Here is a 26223-nt window from a genome sequence, read left to right on the forward strand (position 1 = left end):
ACACACACACGTATATAGAAATACCCAGATATGTGCATGCAGAAAGACTGAATGCTGCACCCATAAAGCAAGAATGGGATATTTTAAAAGAACATTCAGAGAACAAAAAAGAATTTTTACCAATTAAGAACATATAGTAGAAAAGAAAAACTCAAAGAAATATTGGGCAATAAGTTGAGGAAAATTTTCTAGAAAGTAGAGCAAAAGGGCAAAGAAATAATAAACAGAAGATAAAATACATGTACTAGTCCAGGAGGGCCAGCTTTGTATTATTAAACATTCTAAAAAAGGGAAAACAGAATAAATGAAAAGAAAGAAAAAATGAATAGTATAATTCAAGAAAATTTCTCATAATTGAAGGCAAAGTACTTATTGAGTCCCTAGCGTAATGGATGAAAAGAGACCAATACTCATTTAAAGAATAGGAAATATAGGCCGGGCGCGGTGGCTCACGCTTGTAATCCCAGCACTTTGGGAGGCCAAGGTGGGCAGATCACAAGGTCAGGAGATCGAGACCATGGTGAAACCCCGTCTCTACTAAAAACACAAAAAATAAGCCGGACGTGGTGGCGGGCACCTGTAGTCCCAGCTACTCGGAGAGGCTGAGGCAGGAGAATGGTGTGAACCCTGGAGGCAGAGCTTGCAGTGAGCCGAGATTGCGCCACTGCACTCCAGCCTGGGTGACAGAGTGAGACTCCGTCTCAAAAAAAAAAAAAAAAAAAAAGGAAATATAAAAAGCAAACTTAGATGCCTAGGCTCCATAATATTCAGGGAAATACAAATTGAAATGAGATACTATTTTTCATCCATTTGGTAGGGTAAAAAATTAATTATATCAATAGCATTGGGAAGGATATGGGAAAAATGGCTGTCTCAGACTACACACTCTGGGGGAAGTCTGAAACCATTATTTTGGTAAACAGTTTGCCAGATGGCAAGTGGAGTTGGACGTATGCAAATATTACAATCTAGAAATTCTACTTCTGGATATTGCCATTAGAAATTCTTGTACTTGTGCATATGAAGATCTGGACAAGATGCTGTGTATAAGAACATTCATTGAGCCATTATTTGTAATAATGAGAATGTATGGACAACCTAAATACAAAAATGGCTAAGATGTGGTATATTCACATACACATATGAACAGAACACATGCACACTTCAACATGGATAGAACTTCAAAAGATAATGTATGAAGTCAGCAAAATGCAGAATATGTATGGCGTATATACATTTTAAACGTATATTTCAAAACATAAAACATTATATTGTTTATGGATATGTGTATGTCTAAAAATGATAAAAAAATTCACCAGAAGGTATGTACCAAATTCATAATAATGGTTACCTCTATCAACGGGAGGGGGAAGGAACAGGGTGGGCTGTGAGTATGGGGACTTTAGCTTTATCAGTGATGCTTCATTTCTTTAAAAATAAAATAAATATATCATAATGTTTACTATTGTTAATTCTGAGTGATAGATCATAGGTATTTAGTTGTTGTGTTTTTCTTTATATCTTTGAATTCTGGCCCTTTGCCTAACTCCAAAATAACAAAGCAAGAGTGTTTTCTAGATTTCCTTTTTACTCCTTCTATGTGTTAGGTACATTATAGGTACTCTTCTGTCACCTTGCTTTCTCATCTGATTCTTAAATGGAAATTGAGGTACTGCATTAACCAGTACATATGCCAGAATCCAGCATCAGAAGCAGATAATGAAGACAGAAGGGCCTTTACCCATGAGAGACAACTTAAAACTAGGAATTGGAAGCTTCAGGCATGTCCAATAGCTGCAGGGGTTTATTAAGGGTTTGCTCCATCCATCTCAGGTCTCCTACCCTGGATTCCTAGGGGAGGAACCTCCCCGGAGACAAGACCACGCTCTTTCACCCAGGCTGGAGTGCAGTGGCACAATTATAGCTCGCAGCAGCCTTCAACTCCTGGGCCCAAGCGATCCTCCCATTTCAGCCCCGCAGCTGAGTAGCTGGGACTACAGGCACACACCACCTTGCCCGGCTTATTTTTAAATTGTTTTGTGGAGACCGGGCCTCACTTTGCTGCCCAGGCTATTCTCAAACTCCTGGCCTCAAGTGATCTTCCTGCCTGGGCCTCCCAAAGTGTTGGGATTACAGGTGTAAGGCACCCTATACCTGCCCTAGAAAACACTTTCAAAATATTGAACTCTGGCTTGCACAGATGATCATGTAGTAACCGTGTAATAATTACTAAATAATATTTAGAAGAATAAGCTTACTGATTCCATAATAACAAACATCAGATGATCTGCATCATTCTTCCCCCCATTCCTTCATATTTCTCCTGTCTTTTTTGGTCTCTGTGTGTCACCTATCTCTTGGTTTTTATATTTTTCACTTCTCACCATCTGCATATCTTTTTTGAATATGGATTCATCATGTACTTTTCTGCCTTCATGCAGTCCCTAAGTAAGTGTGCTCAGCCTCCCATCAGCATGGTTTCCCTGTTCCCTTGCTTGACTGGCCATGAGTTCGTCAGCATGAGCAAGCTGTTCTGGGGATCCTGAATCGTTAGTAGGAATCCATCTGGCTTCAGTTACTGCTTGGTTTTGAAAAAGTTCTCATAAAAAAAAAATAAAAAATAAAAAAAAGTACTCATGAAAACTCTCAGGTTTTATAAAAGACGGTGGCATTATTTGGCAAACATAGTAAAGTACACAAATGATTTTCGGGAGTGCCTTTTCTTGGAAGTCAAATAATAAGACAGAAGAACCTAGGTTTGTGGATGACTATCTTTGCCATAGATAATGACTACTTATCAATTACAAAGTAATAATCAAAAGGAATCTCATCCCCTACAAAACGTTTTAGGGCACTAAGTTTATTACAAATGCAGGTAAACTAGACATATACGGTGAGAACAATGGGCTAATCTAACTATAAATCCCTTTCTTTAATAGTTTAACTATAAGCCAATATGAAGAGCTGGAAGTTTAAGTTTCTTTGAGTTTTTGAAGTGTGAGTTTAAGTCAAGGAAAGAAAAAAAATTGAAAATATAAAAAGCATTTAATTTGGAGGGGCAGTAAGAGGTCAGGATCCGGTTGATAGGAACAATTCAATTTGCTGACATTAAACATTCCACCTTAATATGGAATTTACCATTGGGGAAATCATCATGATTTAGAGAAAATACAGTTTTATATAAAAAGCAAAAACCCAAAACAGACATTAAAAAACATTACAAATGTATTGTTAAAAATCGGTTTGTGTTTATTGATAGTAAAATTATCAGATATGCATAAAGTAAACCATTCATTTTCTTTTCGAATATATGAATTAATCTGGGAGTAGACTAACATCTTCACACTATTCAGTCTTTAAACCCATGAACATGTTAAATCACTGTTTTTTAGATCTCTTTTTGTGTCTTTCAGCAAAGGTTTAAGTCTTGCCGTAGGTTTTATTAATTCCAAAGTATTTTGTTTTTGATGCTATTATAAATAAAAGATAAAATTGTTTTTAAATGTTATTTTCCAATTGTTTGCTACATTTGTATAGAAACAATTGATATTTGTATATTCACCTGTGAATTCATCTTACTAAATTCACTTATTGTATTCACCTTTGTATAGTATATTCACCTTGCCAAATTCACTTAATTCTAATAATTGGTTCTCAGATTCCTTAAAATTATTGACAAAAAATTCATTTTTAAATAAATAAAGACAATTTTAGTTATTTCTTCCCTAACTTTTATTTCTTTTTCTGGCCTTTTTGCCCTAAGTAGGAACTCCACTATATTCAATACAATGATGAATAGAAGTGGGGAGAGGGAACATTCTTGACTTGAATGCAGTATTATGAGAACTTGCAATATTTTATCATCATATAAAATACTAGCTGTAGGTTTTTCATTTATCCCCCTTATCAGATTGATGGAATAACTTTTAATTTTTAGCTTACTGAGAGTTTTATCATGAATGGGTGCTGATTTTTCTGAGCATCCATTGAGTTTTTTTTAAGATTCTGTTAATATGGTAAATTATATGGATTTAAATTTTTTATGTTAATTTTTAAATTGACGAATAATAATTGTACATACTTACGGGATACATAGTGATGTCTGATACATATAATGTATGGTGATCAGCTCAGGATAATTATTAATAGCGTATCCCTCATCTCACACATTTATCATTCCTTTATGTTGCAAGCATTCATTACCTTCCTTCTAGCTGTTTGAAACTATACAATATATTGGCGTTGTTTTGTTTTGTTTTTTGAGATGGAGTTTTGCTCTTGTTGCCCAGGCTGGAGTGCAATGGCGTGATTTCAGCTCGCCGCAATCTCCGCCTTCTAGGTTCAAGCCATTCTCCTGCCTCAGCCTCCCGAGTAGCTGGAATTAAAGACATGTGCCACCATGTCTGGCTAATTTTGTATTTTTTAGTAAAGACAGGGTTTTTCCATGTTGGTCAGGCTGGTCTTGAACTCCTGACCTCAAGTGATCTGCCCACCTCGGCCTCCCAAAGTCCTGGGATTACAGGTGTGAGCCACTGCACCCAGCCGAACTATGCAATATATTGTTTACTGTAGTTATCCAACAGTGGTATAGAACACTAGGACTTACTCCTCCTATCTAGTTATAATTTTGTATCCTTCAACAAATCTCTCTCTATCCCTATCCCTCTTCCCCCTACCCTTCCCAGCCTCTAGTATCTTATGTTCTACTTTTATTTCTATGAGATCAACCTTTTTTTTTTATCTTTCACATAGGAGTGAGAACATGTGATGTTTAATTTTCTGTTCCTGGCTTATTTCCCTTAATGTCTTCCAGTTCCAATCACGTTGCCATGAATAGCAGGATTTCATTCTTTTTTATGGCTGAATAGTACTCTGTTGTATATCTATGCCACATTTTCTTTATCCATTCATCTGTTGTTGGACACCCAGGTTGATTCCATATCTTAGCTATTGTAAATAGTGTTGCAGTCAACATGGTAGTGCAGATGTCTCTTCAGTATACTGATTTCCTTTTATTTGGCTAAATGCCAAATACAAGTAGTGGGATTGCTGGATTATATGGTAGTTCTATTCGTAGTTTCTTTTCTTTTGAGGAACCTCCATACTGTTCTCCGTAGTGGTTATACTGGTTTACATTCCCACCAACAGTGTTTAAGAGTTATCTTTTCTCCACATCCTCATCAGCATTTGTTATTTTTTGTCTTTTTGATAATAGCTATCATCCTAACTGGGGTGAGATGATTACCTCATTGTGGTTTTGATTTGTATCTCCCTGATGATTAATGATGTTGAGCATGTTTCCATATATTTGTATGACTTCTTTTGGCCATTTGTCTTTTGAGAAATGCCTGTTCAGATTATTTGCTCATTTTTAAAATCAGATTGTTGTTGCTGTTGCTGTTGAGATGTTTGAGTTCCTTGTATATTCTGGATATTAATCTACTGTCAGAAGATTGGTTTCTGAATTTTAAATCAGCCTTACATTCCTTGGATATACCACTCGATAATAGTCTATTCTTAAATATGTCTGGATTCAGTTTGATTTTTTTTGTAAATCTGTACTCATGAGGCTGATTTTCTTTTCTGTTAATATCTTTCCAGGTTTTAGTATTAGGGTTCTGCTTGCCCAATAAAACACATTGGGAAATATCCCTCTCCTATTTTCCTGAAAGTGTGTAAGATTGCTATTATTACTTCCTTGAATATTGGATACAACTTACCTGTGATGCCATTTGGACCTGGAGTTTTGTTTTGTTTTTAATTACAAATTTATTTAATACATACAGTCTGTTTCTTTCTGTGGTTATTTTAATAAATAAAAAATTTAATTTTTTGAGATTTTTCATGTTATCTCAGTTACTGAATTGATTTGTATAATGTTCAGAACACTATATTTGTATGATCTGTGGTGACATCCCTAATATTTCTAGTATTAGTAATTTGTGTTTTTAACTTTTCTTGATCAATCTTGCTAAAGTTTTGTCAATTTTTTACCTTTTCAAAAAAACAACTTTTAGTTTTTTTCAGTTGTCCATATTTATTCCATTGATTAGAATATTAAATGTATTATTTTTAGTTTATACCTATGATTTTAAACTTTTTTAAAAATATGAGCAGCGTATAGGCTGAGCGTGGTGGCTCATGCCTATAATCCCAGCACTTTGGGAGGCCGAGGCAGGCAGATCACGAGGTCAGGAGTTCAAGACCAGCCTGACCAACATAATGAAACCCCATCTCTACTAAAAATACAAAAAATTAGCCGGGCATGGTGGTGGGCATCTGTAATCTCAGCTACTTGGGAGGCTGAGGCAGGAGAATCTCTTGAACCTCGGAGGCAGAGGTTGCAGTAAGCGAGATCGTGCTGTTGCACTCCAGCCCAGGTGACAGTGCGAGACTCTGTCTCAAAAAAAAAAAAAGTATATGTGTATATATATATATGCAGAGTGTAAATGCAACTTCAGAGTCATTCAACAGATTTTGATGTCATATGTTTACTTTATTGCAGTTTCACTTATTTTCTAATTTCCATTGCATTTTCTTCTTTCAATGTAGGTCATTAACAGGTATGTTGTCAAATTTCTACCTATTTAAGACTTTTCTGGATATGTTAATGGTTTCTAATTTAATTCCATAGTAGTGAGAGAACATACCCTTTAAGATTTCAATCTTTAGAAATGTGTTATATAAAAAATGGCTCACCGTTTGTTTCATGTTGAGTAGTATTTTCATGTGCACTTGAAAATAAATGTACATTTGCCAGTTGTTGGATGTACTGTTCTGTGAATGTTCATTTAGGACAAGCTAGTCATCACTGTTCTTCAAATCTTCTATTTCCTTACTGGTTTTTAAAAATCTAGTTGTTTGAGAGAGGAATGTTAAAATCTTCAATGATACATACAGATTTTTCTGTTTCTCTTTTAAGTTCTGTTTATGCTTCATTTATTTTGAAGCTTTGTTATTATTTGCATAACTTATGATTCTGTCCAGTCATGGTGGCTCACATCTATAATCCTAGCACTTTGGGAGGCCACAGTAGGAGGATCACTTAAGCCTGGGAGCTCAAGACCAGACTGGGCAAGACCCCATCTCTAAAACAATTAAAAATTTCTTTAAAATTATGATTCTGTCTTCCTGATGCATTGGCTCTTTTAGGAAACTTCCCTTTTTATGTTTAGTTACATTCCTATTCCTGAAGTCTACTTTCGCTGATATTTATATTGCTTTCTTATGTTTGCTGTTTGTGTAATATATCTTTCCATTTTTTAAACTTTCAACCTATTTGTATCTTTATATTTAAACTATATCTCTCATTGACAGCATATAGTGTGGGTTTGCTTTTTCTCTAGTTTCCTTCTTTTAATTGTAATGTTTAGTTATTTTATATTTAATTAATATGGTTGGGTTTAAGATACCATTTGTTCCTTGTTCTTCTTTTCCTACTTTCTTGCCTTCTTTTGGGTTAACCAAATATTTTTTAGTAGAGTGCTGACAATTCCTGTTAACTTTTTAGCTATACTTTCTTATATTTTCAAATTCCTTTATAACCTTTTGAACACTACTCTTTTATAATTTTTAAGTGGCTGCTCTAGGAATTAAAATATATATCCTTAATTTATAAATTTATTTACAGTTAACATTGTAATACTTTATGTAAAATTTAAGAGCCTTGCAACAGTATAATTGCATTTATACCTTCCCATCCTTTGTGCTATTATTGTAATATAATTAACATTTAATATATTACAAACTCCACAATATTTTATATATTTTAATATATTTTTATTTAATCACTTTTAAAGAAAGAATGCATACATCTTTTAAAGAATAAAAAGAATAAATACATCTTTTAAAGAATAAAAAATACATAGTCCTTTTTATTTACCCTCATATTTATGATTTCTGATGCTTTTGCTTCTGTTTTGTAGATCCGACTTTATCTTAGCATCATCTCCCTTTAGCCTGAAAAAGTTCCTTTAGTATTTCTTATATATTAATCTTATAACAGATTATGTTTGGTTATGTGAAAGTGTTTTTTAATTTTGCCTTCAGTTTTTTGAAGGGATATTTTTGCTGGATATAGAATTGTGGGTTGATAGGGCTCCCCACCCCCCTTCAGCATTTTAATGGAAGAAATTATTCCATTATCTTCTTGCCTTTGTTGTTACCAATGAGAAACCAGTTACCATTTATATCTTTGTTTTCTTGTATGTGATGTGCTGCCTTGCCCAAGCTAGTTTCAAAATTTTGTCTTAATTTTTTTTTAGCGGTTTGACTGGACTTTGCCAGAGTTTCTCTATATTTGTTCTGAGTGGGATTTATTGAGACTCTGGATCTCACTGTTTATTTTTCACCAAATATTGGAAATTTTCTATCATTATTTTCCCATAATACTATTTCTGCCCCAGTGTCTTTCGCCTCTCATCGATTACATGCTTGGTATTGCCAACAGATTACAGAAGGCGTGTGTGTGTGTGTTTTCCCCAGATTATAGAAGGGGTGTGTGTGGTTGTGTGTGGTTGTGTGGTTTCTTTTCTCTTTCTTCTTCAGACTGGGTATTATTTTCATTTCAAGGTCACTGACTTGTTTTTCTGTTGTCACAAATCTGTTGTTAAGTCTGGCCGGCGAATCTTAAAATTTGCTATTGAACGATCTAGCTCTTGAATTTCCATTTATTTCTTTCTCAGTTTCCATTTGCTGCCAGTATTTCTCATGTGTTTACCCATTTTATATATAGATATAAATATATATATATTTTAAAATCTTTAAACATATTTATAATAGCTACTTTCACATCTTTGTTAGGTATTTCCAACACCTAAATCATCTTGTGGTGTGTTACAGTTGACCACCTTTTCTCCTGATCTGGAGTTACGGAGTTACATTTTCTACCTTCTTTGCATGTTTAATAATTTTTTATTGTGTACTGGATGTTGTGGATGACATTGTGGATTGTTATCTCTTTTTGAAGAGTATCGATTTATCTTTTAGTAGACAGCTAAATTACTGGCTGGTAAACATACACTTAACTATACAACTCAGCAATTACAGTCCTGGGCATTGAAATGAAAACGAATGTTTTTACAAAAGCCTGTACACAAAGTATTCATAGCAGCTTTTATTTGTAATAGCCAAAAACTAAACACAACTCAAATGCACTTTAAAGGACAAATGGTGAAAAAAACTGTGGCACCACTGTACCATGGAGCAATAAAAAGGAATGAACTATTGATACATGCACCAAACTGGATGGATCTCAAGGGCATTATGCTGAGTGAAAAAAGCCAACTTGAAAAGATTCCATGTTATATGATTCAATTTATGTAGTGTTCTCAAAGTGACAAAAATTGTAGAAATAGGGAACAGATTGCAGTTGTCAAGAGTTAAAGAAAGGGGAAGGTGGATGTGATTATAAACAGCATGAAACAATTCAGCTGTGGTGATGGAGCAGTGAATCTCAATTGTGGTGTAGTTATATGTATCTGTACATGTGCTAAAATGTCACAGAATTGTAAAAAAGACATAGAGAAAATGAGTGCATGCAAAAACTGGCAAAATTCAAGTAAGGTCTGTAATCTTGTCTACTCAGTTTCCAGCTTTCTTTTAGCTCTGATCCACATTCTTTAATGCCTCAAGCCAATGAGACTGTGGTTTCCTCCTTTAAACCTAGCCTCTCTGCACTTAAGTGGGAGTACCGGGAAGAGTTCCCTTCCAGGGGAGTCTCATAAGTGTGTATCTCACCCAATATAATTCCTTTCTTTCAATGATCAGAACCCCTACAATTTCTGTCTGCTTTGGTCACTTTCCAATTTCTTCAAACAGTTGTTTTTTATATTTTGTTCAGAGTTTATAACTGTTATCTGTAGGCAAATTAGTTAGATATAAGGTAGTTCTTCATTACTAGAACCAGAGCTCAACTAACATCTTTTTGAAGTATTACAAATATAAAATGTTTATAAACTTTTTCAATTAGAAATTTGAAGATAAAATATTATAGGAGTATTACATAAGTAAAGAATTATGTGATAACTGAAAATATGAAAAAATCAGAATTTATAAGTAGGAAGAAGGATAAATATACAAATGCAGCCAGAAACAACTTTTAAAAGACATATAAATGAGTCCTTCAGAAGTTTACGGGTAGATGCAATTATGTATTACCTAAGCAGCATTCTCAAATAGGAGTATATACTTAATCACCAGAAAGGACTTAAGCTGTAAAATGAGATCTTTATTCATTGTCTTTTGGAAATATTTTTCCATTTCACTCTAAAAGTTGCATTTTTTTTCTTTTCTCGCATATCTGACCTTTATTATTCATTGGAGAATAAAATGGCAATCTAACATCCCTTCTGCTTTTATTTTTGTCTTTTTATTCTAGTTGTTTATATAACTGGCCTTAAATGAGGTGAGAGTGAAGAGACTAGAGCCATCTCTGGAAAACATCATTATCCCATTCCCCGGGAAGCTACCCTCTGGAACACAAGATTTGACCATATCTGTTTTGAGGATCACTATGAACAAAGAAGTCTCCCAGGTAGGAATTGTAGTTCTATTTTTAAAGAGCTTTGTCTCTGCAAAAGTATGGAAGGAACATGATTACCTGTTGACTGTTATCTTTTATGGAAATATGTGTTTGATCTGGGATGCTTCAAGGTTAGTTTAAAACAGTTGCTCACATTCCTAAGTGAAAATGATAGGAAAGTCCTAGGATACACTTTATGAGCTATTTTAGTGTATGTCGAAATCACTTATGATGAGACCCTCAAAGTCCTTACTGAATTGAAAATGGCAGCAGAAAAACTGTAGTAAACCATCTCCAGATTTGCTTCGTATATTTCTAACATATATCCAGTTAATTTTATACATATATGCATAAAATTACTTAATATATACCTATATAATTATAGGTATACCTGTATTATAGGTAATTATAGGTATACCCATATAATATATACCTATGTAATTTATGTGTATATAGTGTCCATATGGGCATTTTTACATTGTTGCTGTTTTAGAGTTTGTGAGGTAGCTGAATAGAACCAGTATATCCATGAACATACTAATGGAAGCAGTAGAAAAATAAACATGTACCAAGCCAAGACAGTAGATAAAAGAGTTGAAGAGTGATCAGAAACTGATAAATCAGTAAGGGAAAACTTGCAGGAGAAAATTTGTTAATTAATAGACTTTTAATTGAATTATACATAGATAAAAATAAAAAAATTATAAGCATACAACTTTTTATTTATTATGTACTGAACATATTTGTGTAAACATTGCCTGGGTTAAGAAGTAGAACAATACCACCACCCCAGAAATCCTCTTCATCCATGTGTCCCAGCTGCACGCCCATTCACTTTTAAAGGAGGAGACAGTTGTCACCATGGAGAGTGATACCTGTCAACCTAGAGTGTGGAGTTTTATAGATCATTGACGTTAAAGGCAGTAAAATTTAGCTGGCCAACAATGCCTGTGTTTGGAATTAACAATGAGCTTGGAAGTTGGAGGCAAAACTGTCAGTTGGCAGAGAGCTTTAATGCAAGGACTGGAGGTACAAAATTATTTAAGAAGATATTCATCTGATCTTACTATCTCTGCCTCTTTAAAATTTCGTCAGTTTTGGCCAGGTGCTGTGGCTCACGCTTGTAATCCCAGCACTTTGGGATGCTGAGACGGGCGGATTACAAGGTCAGGAGATTGAGACCATCCTGGCTAACATGGTGAAACCCCGTTTCTACTAAAAATACAAAAAAAAAAAAAAAAAAAAAGCCAGATGTGGTGGTGGTCACCTGTAGTCCTAGCTACTTGGGAGGCTGAGGCAGGAGAATGGCGTGAACCTGGGAGGCGGAGCTTGCAGTGAGCAGAGATCGAGCCACTGCACTCCAGCCTGGGTGACAGAGCGAGACTCCTCTCAAAAAAAAAAAAAATTTCACCAGTTTCTAGAGCAAACACAACTCTTGGTTTCTGGCTTTTATTAACTGATGATACATCTGTATTTACACATTGAGTGCCCCATATCTGAAATGCTTGGGACTAGAAGTGTTCCATATTTTGGATTTTAAAATATTTGCAGTATACTTACCAGCTGAGCATCCAAAATCTGAAATTCTACATGTTCCTGTGAGCATTTCCTTTGAGTATCATCAGATTGTGGAGCATATCGGATTTTGGACTTGGGATGCTATATTAATTTATGTTTTATATTGTTTCCAATCAGGAATGTTGGTTCTCCCTAAGGAGCAATAAATGAATTAAGTATTCTGATTAAAAAAGAAAGTTTTGCTGAGTAGGATGTATTATAATAAAGAGAAATTTTAATTAAGTAGGAGAGCCATCTCTTTAAGAGTTTTCAGGAAAGTAATGTTAGTACCTCGACTTTATGAAAGAGAAAGGGGGAGAAAATTGATAGAATAATGCAGTGACTGAACATTAGCTTGGCGTCTGTCTCTCCTCATTGTTCAATGAGTGACTCTAAGAAAGTCATTTTCCTCATTATAATGACATTTTTCATCTTTTCTATTTCTTCTTAACATTAAAACAATTTCAAATGTACCAAATAGTTACAAAATTGCTAGACTGAACACCTGCATGCCCATTGTCCAGTTTCACCAATTATAAACATTTTATGGAATTTGCTTTATCTCTCTCTGTATTTACTTTTCCTTTTCCCCTTCCCCCTCTACCATTACGATGATAATGATGAACCGTTTGAGAAAAAGTGGTAGACAATCATGATCCTTCACTCTAAAATATTTCCTACTTAACCACAATATAATAATTCAGGAAACAACATTTTTTATTGCTGTTATCTAATATATAGTTCACATTAAAATTTTACCATTTGTCTGATTCACAATCATAGATTGCATAGTTGTCACATTTGTTTGGTTTCCTTTAACCTAGAATCGTTTATTAGCTTTTCTTTGTTTTTCATAATAGGGCTTTCCATGATAATGACATTGGAGAAGAGTACAGGTCAGCTATTTTGTACAGTGGTCCTCATTTCAGGATTGTCTGTTTCCCCCTATTTCCTTCCTAAAAAGACTGTGATATGGGATGGAGATTCATGGATTTTTCTTTTTCTTTTTTTACTGAGAAGGTTATCTTAAATAACAAAGCCTACAAAGAGTTTTCAGGATAAAGTCTGTTGGAACAAAGGAAATCTAGAAACTAGAATCACTAAGATAATTTAGGTGTTATTGAAAGGAATTATACACATACACACACATAGATATATATAGATATAATTTTAGAATCCAAGATTTATTAACTTTGGAACAAAAATTAGGGTTTGCAAAAGCAGAACTTTTGATTTTGATGGAACAGTGCGTTTTATTTTAAAGTCCTTGACATCTTACAATAAATAATTGGTTTTATATTATAACATACCATAGAAGGTAAGTCACGATTAGCTATATGAATAACTTTATTTTCATGTGATGTTTGGACTAAGGATAGAAAAGATTCTTTGTTTATATGTTTGAGTACCTTGTATACTACCTAGTTTTTAGATGTGGTATATTTTAATGCCACCTTTTCTGTAAGCCTCTTACTGGATATATTAGGGAAATGTTTTGATGTGGAGGCCAAAGCAAAAGATTGGGGCTATATTGATGGCTTTTCTATTTATTAGTTATGTGACTGTAGGTTAGTGATATAACTTAAAGCATATGCAAATTCTGGAACCAGATTACCTAAGACCAATTTCTTCCTCTGCCACTTAAGTTGTTGGGCAGATTAAGTAACTTGTCCATGCCTCAGTTTTCTTGTCACTAACATGGATTATAATATTACCTACCTGATGTCTTATGAGTGAATGAGTTAGTAAGGTTTATGAGGGAATTAATTAACACAGGTTAGGTGCTTAGAACAGTGATTGGTACATGGTAAATCTTATATAAGTGTTAGTATTCATTATCATCATCATCAGAGCATAGTTTATTAGTATGATAAAACTGTCAAAATGGAAATAATAATGTATATTTCATAGGGCAGTTGTGAGGAATAAGTGAATTAATGCATATAAAACATATAGTACATGCTCAATATATATATAATATTGTCACATCCTTTAGATGCATATTAATGGACTTACATTTTAACATAAACTTTTTATCATTTTGTTTCTCTCAAATTATTTGTTACTATTGACTTTATAATGTGAAAGTGGCAACTGGAAGGGTAAGCATGCTTATACCACTGAAGTGACCTATAGTCGAAATATTTGAGAAGTACTTTACTGGGTGACAATTGCAGGGGTCCTTATTCTAAAAATTTAAAAGTCTGCATCTCCAGTTTAAAATGTGTGAGCATTCTTTTTATTGTTATTATTGTTTGTTATCATAATTATTATTCTATTGAGAACCCCGGAAAATGGAATTTGAGTTTCACTTGTTCCAAGTTAGTCTTTAGCTGGTCATTGCAGCAGAAGGAATATAGCTAGCCACATTTAGTGTTAGCATTAAGAGGATATTGATGCTATTTAACCAGCCATTTACATGAAATGCTTGGGGTTTTTTTTTTCATTTTTCAATGGATATCAATAAAATATTGCCAAATATAAATGAATCAAGTAAGATGACTTAGGTTTTAAGCTGGACTTTACAAAATGCATATCTTTTCTATAAATGTGGTCAATGAAGATTGGCTCATATTGTGATTTTTTTTTTTTTTTGAGACGGAGTCTCACTCTGTCGCCCAGGCTGGAGTGCAGTGACACAATCTCAGCTCACTGCATCCTCCGCCTCCCAGGTTCAAGCAATTCTCTTCCTCAGCCTCCCAAGTAGCTGGGATTACAGGCATCCACCACCACACCTGGCTAATTTTGTATTTTTAGTAGAGATGGAGTTTCACCATGTTGGCCAGGCTGATCTCAAACTCCTGACCTCATGATCCACCCACCTCAGCCTCCTGAAGCTCTGGGATTACAGGCATGAGCAACTGCACCCGGCCCTCATATTGTGATTTTATCTGTGCCCTTTCCCTTTCAGGCTAGGAGGGTGACCCTGAAGTTAACCAGAGGTGTGCCTGACTTAATCATTTTATAACACCCTCAAAATACAATTCCATTGTTTAGGTAAATTATTTTGACCCATTTGGCTGTATGACTTTGGTACTTCTTCTACCATATACCATTAAAGAACAGATTTTAGTGTATTTATTTTTCTTTTATTGGTGTAGATATATATATTTAGCTATATTGTATTCTGAAATGGATTTCTAAAATCGTTGATCAAAATTGAATAGCTTCTGATCTGGGGCTGAATTCTTTATTTTAGATATTGGAGTAATTTTTTGTATAAATGTGGTTATTTGGTTTTGGATAATCATTTGTGGATTATCTGTATCTAATGCATATCTTCATTCTCTTTTGGTTCTGGCTTCTAGCTGTTTTTCTGCCCACTATTATCTGAATCTCTAAAAGAGGTTGGTAAAAAGAGACAAATATTAAAAATTTTTTAAATTTTTATTTATTTATTTATTTTTTAAAAAGAGACATAGTCTGTCTATGTAGCCAAGACCATACTTGAATTCCTAGCTCAAACAATTCTCCCACCTCAGCCTCCTGAGGAGTTGGGACTATAGACACATGTTACTGCACCCAGAAACACTGAAATTTTTGTCACTCAGTTTTGTCTGTGCAAATGACAAAGCAAAATGATCATCATTTTCTTTTTTAAGGCTGCTTCTGCTAAACTCATAAAACTCTTGTACACCTGCAAGTAAATATTAAATACTTATATTCTTGTTTATATCAGCTGAATATAGCTATAGTTAGGAAGACTGATTTTTCCTCAAGAAATACCAACACAAATTAAAGTGGATTTTGGAAGACATGTGCATACCTGCGTAACTCTATGTCACTCTAAGATAACTGGATTCATAGTTTCATAAGGAAATGTTGAGTTATTTTGCTAATTTGTTCTAATAAGATAGTTGCCACAAATATGTGTTACAATGCTATTTTTCCTCAGTCATGAATATACTAGGAATATTTTCATAAGGCAAATGTTTATTCTTCATCTTAAAATTAAATTTTAAATGAAGCCAATATGAGGAAAATATTAGGTTTTAAAACTAATTTGGTTTTCCTTTTTCTATGTATTTGTTAATAGAAAACAAAATAAACTTTTCTTTTTTCAAACTTATTATTTGTATTTAGAAAAAATTAATGCAAAGAAAAAAAGCATTGTCGCTTAGTCGGTGGAATAAGCTTTTAGTGGTAAACACAGACGTATTAAATATATTGTTTCAAATATTAAGATACATTTAGAGGACAAGTTACCAAATCCTTGATAATGTCTTTATTATTAGCATAATAAATTTAAGAGACTGCACAGGATTCTCTTTTACAAAAAGCACTTTAAGAAAAATCTAGTATTTTATAGAATCAATGAAATAAGATTAAATGGTGTTTTGATTTTTAAGAATTCATTGATTGTTTTGAATCCATTTATTTGATTTTGCTTTTTATTCTTGGCCATAATGGTTAAGACATTGGCAGGTGATTTATGGTAGAAGCTTAGGGGAGCAGGGTCTCTTCTCTGGCCAAGGATAACTACCATCTCAATTTGGGCCCCTGGCATTGTGGATTTTGAGAGAATTTTTGTTTCCAGGGATTTCAGGAAATCCCTACCCATTCATTAGCTTCAAAATATCTAGTATTCAACAAAAATTAGGAGGCATGCAAAGAAACAAAAATATTTGGCCCATATACAGGAAAAATAACAATCAGTAGTATCTGTCCCTAAGGGGGCCAGACATTGGACCTATTAAAGAAGAAAAAGATAAGTTGGACTTCATTAAAATTAAAAACTTTTGTTCATTAAAGAATACTATAAAGAAAATGAAAAGAGAAACCACAGAATTGGAGAAAATAATCTGTAAGTCGTATATCTGATAGGGGTCTAATACCCCGAATGTAAAGCACTCTTATGACTCAATAAAAAAACAAGTTAAACCCAACCCAAAATCCTACGACTCAATAGCAAGAAAACATATAACCCAGATAAAGATCAGGCAAAGGACCTGAAAAGATATTTCTTCAAGGACGACATAAAAATGGCCAACAGGTATATGAAAGGTGCTCAACATCATAAAATGATCAAGGAAATGTAAGTAAAAGCCGCTTTATCACCTAACATCTATCAGCTATTAGCATAGCTGTTACAAGTTGAGTATCCCTTATCAAAAATGTTTGGGGGACCAGGATTGTTTGATATTTTGGATTTTTATGGATTTTAGAATATTTGCATTATACTTACCAGTTGAGCATCAAAAATCTGAAATGCAGAATGCTCCAATGAGCATTTCCTTTGAGTGTTATGTTGGCATTCAAAAATTTTTGGATTTTGAAGCATTTTAGGTTTGGGATTTTTAGATTTGGGATGCTCAACCTGTATCAAAAAGACAAAAGATAACAAGTGTTGGCAAAGGTGTTGAGAAAAGGGAACCCATGTACACTTTTGGTGGGAACTTAGAATGAAGCAGCCATTATGAAAAACAGTATAGATACTCCTAAGGAAAGTAACATATGACCCAGAATTAACATATGACCCAGCAATACCTTTTCTGGGTATATACCCAAAAGAGATGAAATCAGCTCATAAAGCTGTCTGCACTCCCATGTTCATTGCAGCACTATTCACAATAGCTGAGACATGGAAACAACCTAGGGGTTGCTCAGTGGACAAATAGATAAAGAAGTTGAAATACACACACACACACACACACACACACACACGCACACACACACAATGGAATATTATTCAGCCATTAAAAAGGAGGAGATCCTGCCATTTGCCACAACATAGGTGAGCCTGGAGGACATTTTGCTAAGTGAAATAAGTCAGACACAGAAGAATATTACATAATCTCATTTACATGAGGCATCTTTAAAAACAAAGGCAAATATACAGAGATAGAGAATAAAACGTTGCCGTAGTGGGAAAAAATGGGTAACTATGGGAGATGATGGATGTGTTCATTTGTTCATTTACAATAATATATAATAACCATTATAATATATATAATAACCATTTCACTACATATCCTCATCTCATGACATCATGTTGTAAATCTTAAATATACACAGTAAAATTTAGTTTTTAAAAAATGGGCAAAGGAGCTGAATAGACACATCTCCAAATAAGACATACAAATGGCCAATGAGTGCAAGAAAGGATGCTTGGTGTCTAGTGATTAGGGAAATAGAAATCAAAACCATATGAGATACCATTTCACACCCTCAAGGATGGCTGTAATTTTTTTAAAGACAGGAAATAACTCTATTTGGCGAGGTTGTGGAAAGCTGGAACCCCTGTACATTACTCGTGGGAATTTTAAATGGTGTAGTTACTGTGGAAAACTGGCTTTGACAATTCCTCAAAAAGTTAAAGAGTTACTGTATAACCCAACAGTTCCACTCCTAGTTAAATACTCAAGAGAATTAAAAACATGGCCACATAAAAACTTGTACATAAATGTTCACAGCAACATTACTGATAATATTCAAAAAGTGAAAACTACCTAAATATCCATCCACTGGTGAATGGATAAACAAAATGTGGCATCTCCAAACAATGGAATATTATTCAATTATTAGAAAGGCAGTGAAAATCCTAAAGTCCCTATCCTTCCCTAACACATGAGAAAGATTTTGGTTGTCATTGAAATGAAAAGCTAAAATGAAAACTTGTTTCAAAGACCCTTACGTGTCTTAGGACTCCAGTTTGAGAAACATTTTTTATGGAAATTACCTAGTTCAGATCTTTATTTATCATGTTTTTCCTGTGTGATGCCCTTCATAGAACTATTAACTTGGGGATATTTAGCTCTCAGAGTATCCTTCTCACTATATATAAATGCTTCTTTGTGCTAACTGCCTGCTAAGCATTTTAAAATATATTATTAGAAATGTTTATTAGCTAATTGGCAGGGACTTTTTAAAATTATGCAGTTCTCAGCTAAATCCAAGAAATGAATGACAGATTTCTTATGCAGAAATTTAAATTCAACAGAATTATAAGGCACTGTTCTATTTCTTTAGCCTTCACCTGTTTGGTTTAGTCTGGTACATTTGAACAGAGATAGATGTGGTTTCTAGTTCCTAAAACTACTCTCTAGAGATTGCATAAGATTGGGTATAATTTAGCAACTCTTTTTAAATCAACAGGGTACTTTTACTTAGAAACCTTACCTCTTTTTAAACAGCGATATGCAAATTGGTTTCCTGAAACCAGCATTTATTTTCTTAATGATGCTTATTTAAGTACCCTAACTGCCAAATACAAAGCCATTCCACATAAATACAACTGTAATAGTTTTTCCTCATCAGAAGTTTTACATTGCCCTGTTTATTGTGTTTTGTAAACAGGAAGCAGTTAATACCAGAATCATACTATCAGCAAATTGTGGGTGACTGTCTCATAGCTCTTCAGCTCTTGGCTTTTCAGTAGGCCAGCCTGTCTGGCTGCTGTTGAGTTGTTTGTTGTTTGCTCTCCCTAGCCCCAGAATCTCAGATATAGCAGTTGTGAATCTCCAGCTAGTAGTCTAAGGGTAGTACATATGGGAATCTTGCTTTAGATCCAGAGGTACTTATTACTCAAAATTATTCAATCTGTGAGATTGTATTATTCAGATCATGTAACTGCAGCATGGCTTGGGTCTGTAGTACTGTGAAATATCACAGGTTTTTTTTTACAAAATAGTAGATCTTTACTTTTTCAAAATTAGAATATTCCTAATTTCTAGACCAAGGAGGCAGTTTACTGTTTTTTTCCCATTGAAAATAAGACAATAAGGATTTCAAGAAAGTTCATGTTTCTCAATTATAAGAAATAATTTCAAAGATTTTAAAAATATTTCAGAAAATATTTAACCAAACTTAAATATCTTTGTTTTAGAAATCTTAAATGTTGTATTAGTAAGATAGGTTAATTGTTTTTAATTCATCACCTATTTATTTAGTTTCTCTATCCTTTAGGTATTATGTTAGATATTGGATATACAATAAAAAGATCTAATAAATGGCTTTGAGTTCACAATCCCAAAAGGCAGACAAAATAATTGTAACTTATAGCACATTATAATAAAAAACATAGGCCCAGGATTATTTTGAGAACAAGTAGAATTTCAGATGGATAAATTCTTAGATGGACATAACCTAATTTCATTGGAGGCCGAAAAGATGAGCAGCTAAGGAAACAAAAAATGGCACCTGAACGTGAAGTAAGCGTTAGCTAACTCTTTTCTTTTGAATTGGGCAAATTCTAAAGTCATGTCTTTCAACTTCCTTGTTCAGCATTTTCTTCTCTCTTTTGTTTCTACTTTTGTAGAAAAGTTTAGAATTGATGCTTCATTATTACAAGTTTATTGCATTATTTCATTTTTGTACTACTAAATTTTAAAATACATTTTATTTATATGAAATTAAATGACTTCTTTACGTCTGTGATCTTTGGTTAATCTTATTTATGCTTCTGTGAATCTCTACAGGAAAACAAGGTGTATATTTTGTTCCAGTAATACAATGAACTGATTATTTTTATTTTGTGTTTGAGTTTTAGAATGGTTGGTAACAAAACCATGTTGGTCTTTTGACTTTGTTTTGTGATGGCTGTTGCAAGTCTGGTATATTTGCCTTGCAAATTTGTTCACATTAAATTGTAAATTTTGCAAAGGCTAACTAGGCTTCTTTATTTTCCTTATTGTGTGTTCCTTCCTCTTCAGTCACCCCCATAGAAGGTTTAATAAATTGTTTTTTACGACATTAATCTGTAATGCAGTTCATCTCATTTATCATTAACAGAAATCTGAAATTTAAAAGTGTATCATTTTTTATACATGTTTAATTTGAGGTGACAGTGGGTTATCCAAATGAAAACATCCAGTTAACAAGTGGACATTCAGATACCAAATTACTAAGATGAGAAAGATTGTGGACATTCAGATACCAGATTACTAAGATGAGAAAGATTGTACTTCTTCTTCATAGAGGAAGTCTTAGAATAAAAGTCAAATCCTGTCATCCTTCTGTTGTTAATCCTCCAGTGACTGCCTCAGTCACTGGGACTTAGTCCTTACAATGACTTTTAAGACCTTACATGGTATACCCTCCCTCCTATTATCTCTCTGACCTCATCACTTACTCCCCCATCCCCCAGTTCTAGCCATGCTCACCTCTTTCATGTTTCTCAAAAAGCAGTTATGCTCCTGCTTTAAGGTCCTTCTACCTCCCCTTGCCAAAAGCACCCTTCCCCATTTATCATTCTCTTGGCTCTCTCCCTTACCCCCTTCTTACCTTTGTTCATATCTCTCACTTTTTCAGTGAATCCTTTCCTAATTAGCAAGTAACGTAATTCCACTTCCACTTCCACATACCTAAGCCTCTGTTTTTGCTTTATTTTTCTCCAGAGCTCTTATCATCTTTTAATATACTATATAATTTACTTTTTAATTTTATGTGTTGTTGTCTCCATCACAATAGAATGAAACTCAATGAGGACAGTTATTTTGTAAATTTTATTCACTGCTGTTATCTCTAGTGCCTAGAACAGAGGTTGGCATATGGTAAGAGCTCAGTAAATATTTGTGGCTAATTTAAATTGGTCTGCTCCCACACTGAGATCAGTTTAAAGTTTTTTTGGCTAATACCTTTTTGTCTAATATTTACCTTTGCTGAGAGCGTGAGATATTACCAAGGATTTTATTTTTAAATTCTTTTCTTGAAGTTGAAACTAAAGTTAACATATATAATCTATATGCTTGTATATACAGATGATATATATAACATAATTTTATTTATATGTAGATCATATAGTAATATGTAATACATAATACATGGCATATATAATCTATGAACACTTGATTCGACTGTCATTTAGTAACTCATTCACCAGATCCTATAATAGACTCACACAATAGGTGAGAGCAGATGCAAACTTTATATATTATGTTTAGGAGATTGGATGTTGTCCTATGGGCATTGAGGATTTAGTGAAGGGTTTTAAGTAAGAGATTGACATGATTAGAGACATACACTTGGTAGCCTACTCTGGTGGGTCTGCAGAGGATAAACTTAAGGAGGACAAGACCGGAAACAGGGAGAAGCTATGTGGGAAGCTATTTTAGTAGTCCAGCAAAAGAGTTAAATGAGAACCTGAATTGAGATCTTGGTAAAGGAGAATATGAAGAAAGGATGGATTTTGGAAATATTTAAGAAGTAAAGGCCGGGCGTGGTGGCTCACGCCTGTAATCCCAGCACTTTGGGAGGCTGAGGTGGGCGGATCACTAGGTCAGGAGATCGAGACCATCCTGGCTAACATGGTGAAACCCCGTCTCTACTAAAAATACAAAAAATTAGCCAGGCGTGGTGGCGGGCGCCTGTAGTCCCAGCTACTCAGGAGGCTGAGGCAGGAGAATGGCGTGAACCCGGGAGGCGGAGCTTGCAGTGAGCTGAGATCGTGCCATTGCACTCCAGCCTGGACAGAGCGAGACTCCATCTCAAAAAAAAAAAAAAAAAAAAAGAAGAAGTAAAAACTGACAAACCTTGGTGTTTGCTTGCATGCAGGATATGAGAGAAGAGGCTAGAATGATTGCAGTGTACCAACTGAGACAAGAAATACATGAGAGGGAAATAGGTTTATAGAGAGACTTTGCCCAAGGACAGGCAGGTAATGTTTAATCCAGGACTTAAACAAGGTTTTTCTGGCCCCAAAGCCCATGCTGGTTTTTTGTTTTGTTTTGTTTTGGTTTTGCTTTTATTATTATTTTTAATTGTTGCATAGTAATTGAACATATTTATAGGGTACAGTGTGATACTTTGATACATGTGTACAATGTGTGTGATCAAATCAGAGTAATTAGCATGTCCATCACGTCAGTCATTTTTCATTTCTTCGTGTTGAGAACATTCCAAATCTACTGTTTTTGCTATTTGAAAATAAATTGTTGTTAATTATAGTTACCTACGATGCTATGGAACACTAGAACTAATTCCTCATATTTAGCTGTACTTTTGGATCTGTTAAACAACCTCTGGCTATCCTCTCCTCCTCACATCCTTCCCAGCCTCTAGTAACCACTATTCTACTGCCTACTTCTATGAGATTAACTTCTTTAGTTTACACGTGAGTGAGAATATGCAGTATTTGTCCTGTGGCTGACTTATTTCACCTAGCATAATGCCCTCCAAGTTTGTCCATGTTGCCATGAGTAACAAGATTTCATTCTTTTTTGTGGCTGTCTGGTATTTCATTGTGTATATATACCACATTTTCTTTATCCATATATCTGTTGATGGACACTTAGGTTGATTTCATATGTTGGCTTATTGTGAATACTGCCACATAAATATTGGAGTGCACATATCTCTTCACCATACTGATTTCATTTCCTTTGGACATATGCATATTTGTAGGATTGCTGTATCAGATATATAGTAGATTTATTTTTAGTTTTTTGGAGAACCTCCATGCTCTTTTCCAAATGGCTATGCTAATTTACATTCCCACTAAAAATGTATAAGAGTTCCCTTTTCTCTTCATTTCTTCCCAGCACGGAAGCCCATCCTTTTAACTACCATGTTGCAGTAGGCAAATCTAGTTGACTCCTTGTCAGGGAAATGAGACCTTGAAAATGACATTTAAGCAGGGATGCTTTTGCTGCTGTTTATAGGACAGATTAGAAGTGAGAATGACTAGAATTGAGAAGCAAGGTTAAAGGATCTTGTATTAATCTACAATTAGGTATTTGGTTCCAAATGAGGATTATAACTGTATCTGGGAATGAAGAAGGAGGAGACAATCTTGTTAAGGAAAAATTAGGAGGATCTGAATGCCAGTTAGAAATGAGTAAAAGAGAAAGAAGAATAAAAAATTGTAAAATTATGATCCTAAGAGTTGGAAATTTTCATAAATAGCACTTCCAATATGGAGAAATTGAAAATGTGCCTTTTTGGTTGCATGAAATAGTAAGTTCATGATTAAAATTTTAGGGATTATTTGTACACCAAAAAAATATGACAGTCATTGATCTTCAGAAAAGGGCTAGAAGCAGAGTCAGTTTTAAGACTAGAGAAAAGGGTTTACTCAGACATACCAATTAAGGCCATGTGAGAGATTCTCAGCATTCTTTATAGTAAAGTTTTTCAGTATGGCTGCTAACATACAGTGCTGTCGTTTAATAATTTAGAATTTAAGGAAAAGCTAAAGGTTCTCCCATTTAACAAGAATTTTCCTTCCTTTTCTAAGGGTAGATGGAGTAAAAGAGAATGGTGAAGTGTGTTGTTTGGCACTAATAAAATCCAAAAGGTAGTGATGATTGTAAGACCAAGGATAGGATTCTGAGTTTCATTAGAGATTATATGGAGAATAATGGTTGATGAGGGACAGATCAGCAGGGATCTTTAAGTGCAGTCGATAACTGGTGCAACATGTGAGAGACCTGGCTGGCGTGCTAGGGGGAATGACTTTGTGTTCTCTGGGATCTATACCAAGATCCTAACATAGACTAAACATTTGATCTTTGTTGCCTGACTACATAAACAAAAGGTTAGGAGTATAGAACTCAACGTGTAAAGTACAATTCAAAATCTAAATCTAGTTTATCGCTTTAACTTAATTATATATGTATTATTTATCTTCCTATCAATATAAAATCCCAAACCTTATGAGTGAAAGTTATTTTAAATTCTTTTGAAAAGCAGGTTCTAAATAATAAATGCAAAGAATAATTTCCCTGACTCCAGTTCAACATTCGGCTTTTACATTTACACATGAAAATGATTATTTTCTCTTTGGAAAAAAAAATCTCAGTATCTATTTAATTATTCTAACCACGTTTTCATCCTAATTGGTTGTAACAGTTTCACAAAGGATTATTAATTTTATTTTACAGATGTAGAAAAGAAAGTATAGAAACACTATCTGATGACCTCTGTACTTTTATATAGATCCTGATGTTTTTATGATGGCTGTAATTATCTATTCATTGATATAGCACAATTTTTAGAAATTTTCTAACAGAGGGGAGCTTCCCTACCTTTATTTGGTTGGAAAGGTCATAAGGGTAGATTTCTTACTGTTGTCCTTCCTGTTTAGGTGTGAAGTTTTTCAACATGAGTGGCCTCGGGGACAGTTCATCCGACCCTGCTAACCCAGACTCACATAAGAGGAAAGGATCGCCATGTGACACACTGGCATCAAGGTAGGAACACTCCTCTTAGTCTATTTTTGGCAGAGCTGCTTTATTACTTTCACTGCCACTTCAGAGCTTTTGTTTAATCTACTCCAAGTTCATTGGCTTTCTTTGAGTCTTTCATACTCACCATGTTGTCTTCCTTCCCCCAGGGTCTTTGCACATGCTTCTCCCTCAATCCAGCTTGCTTCCTCTTGATTTCCTTTAGTTAACACCTACTCATCCTTCAGATGCCAGCTTAGTCATTACATCCTTAAAGAGAGCCTTCTCTTCCTTCCATAACTGTTAGATCAAGTTCCTCCATTCATGTATCTGTCTCAGATGTTTTTATAGCCATGATCCATAATTGCAGATTTTTATTAGTGTGATGATTTCATGAATTTCTGGCTTCCCCGCTAGACTCTAAGCTGCCACTTGGTAAAGGACCTTTTCTGTTCTTGCTCATCGTTGTATCCTTAGTTCCTAAAACAGTGTGTGGCTTATATATAGTAAGAACACAGTAAAGATTTATCAAATGAATATATAAATCTATTATACACCTTTAATTGCTATCTTAGAACATTGTGGCATTAATGGAGCTAAGAAATATCAGGATTTAAAAAAATAATTGAGTAGTTAAATATTTGGTTTGTTATAAGGAATATGACCACCTTGAACAGGCTAAAAGAAACCTGATGCTAAGGAGACCCTCACAAATGCCAGATAGAGAAGAAACCTCAAATGCCAAATAGATTTAAATATGCATAGTTATATTCAGTCCTGTTAACTTTTGATTAGTATCGTATTACATGAATATACCACATTTGAAAAATATGTTTTTCTGCAGATACATTCCCTAGTTGCTCATTTAATATTAGATTAAAAGAGCAGCTAGCTTCCTACCTGAGAGCAGCTTCCTAGAATGAGTGGAGATTTTATTCCACTCATCTTCTAGGATTTAGAGGAAAGTTTTTCAAATTCCACACTATTGACATTTTGTGTCAGATAATTTTTTGTTGTGGGGGAGCTGTCCTGTATTTTGTAGGA

General features: G+C 34.3%; 1 protein-coding gene across 7 annotated transcripts in view; it reads left to right on the top strand.

Annotated features, from left to right (window-relative positions):
• The window catches only part of NCOA1 (nuclear receptor coactivator 1), a 277704-nt gene that overhangs the window by 140209 nt on the left and 111272 nt on the right, over positions 1–26223 (top strand). For all 7 annotated transcript variants that reach the window (XM_030800369.1, XM_030800366.1, XM_030800370.1 and 4 more), the window contains 2 exons: positions 10379–10534; positions 25101–25206. In XM_030800369.1, the coding sequence (XP_030656229.1) occupies positions 25118–25206 (89 nt within the window). In that variant the 5' untranslated portion in view covers positions 10379–10534; positions 25101–25117. The remainder of the gene's footprint in view (positions 1–10378; positions 10535–25100; positions 25207–26223) is intronic.

Source organism: Nomascus leucogenys, chromosome 19, assembly GCF_006542625.1.
Source record: "Nomascus leucogenys isolate Asia chromosome 19, Asia_NLE_v1, whole genome shotgun sequence".
In the NCBI taxonomy this organism is placed as follows: Eukaryota; Metazoa; Chordata; class Mammalia; order Primates; family Hylobatidae; genus Nomascus; species Nomascus leucogenys.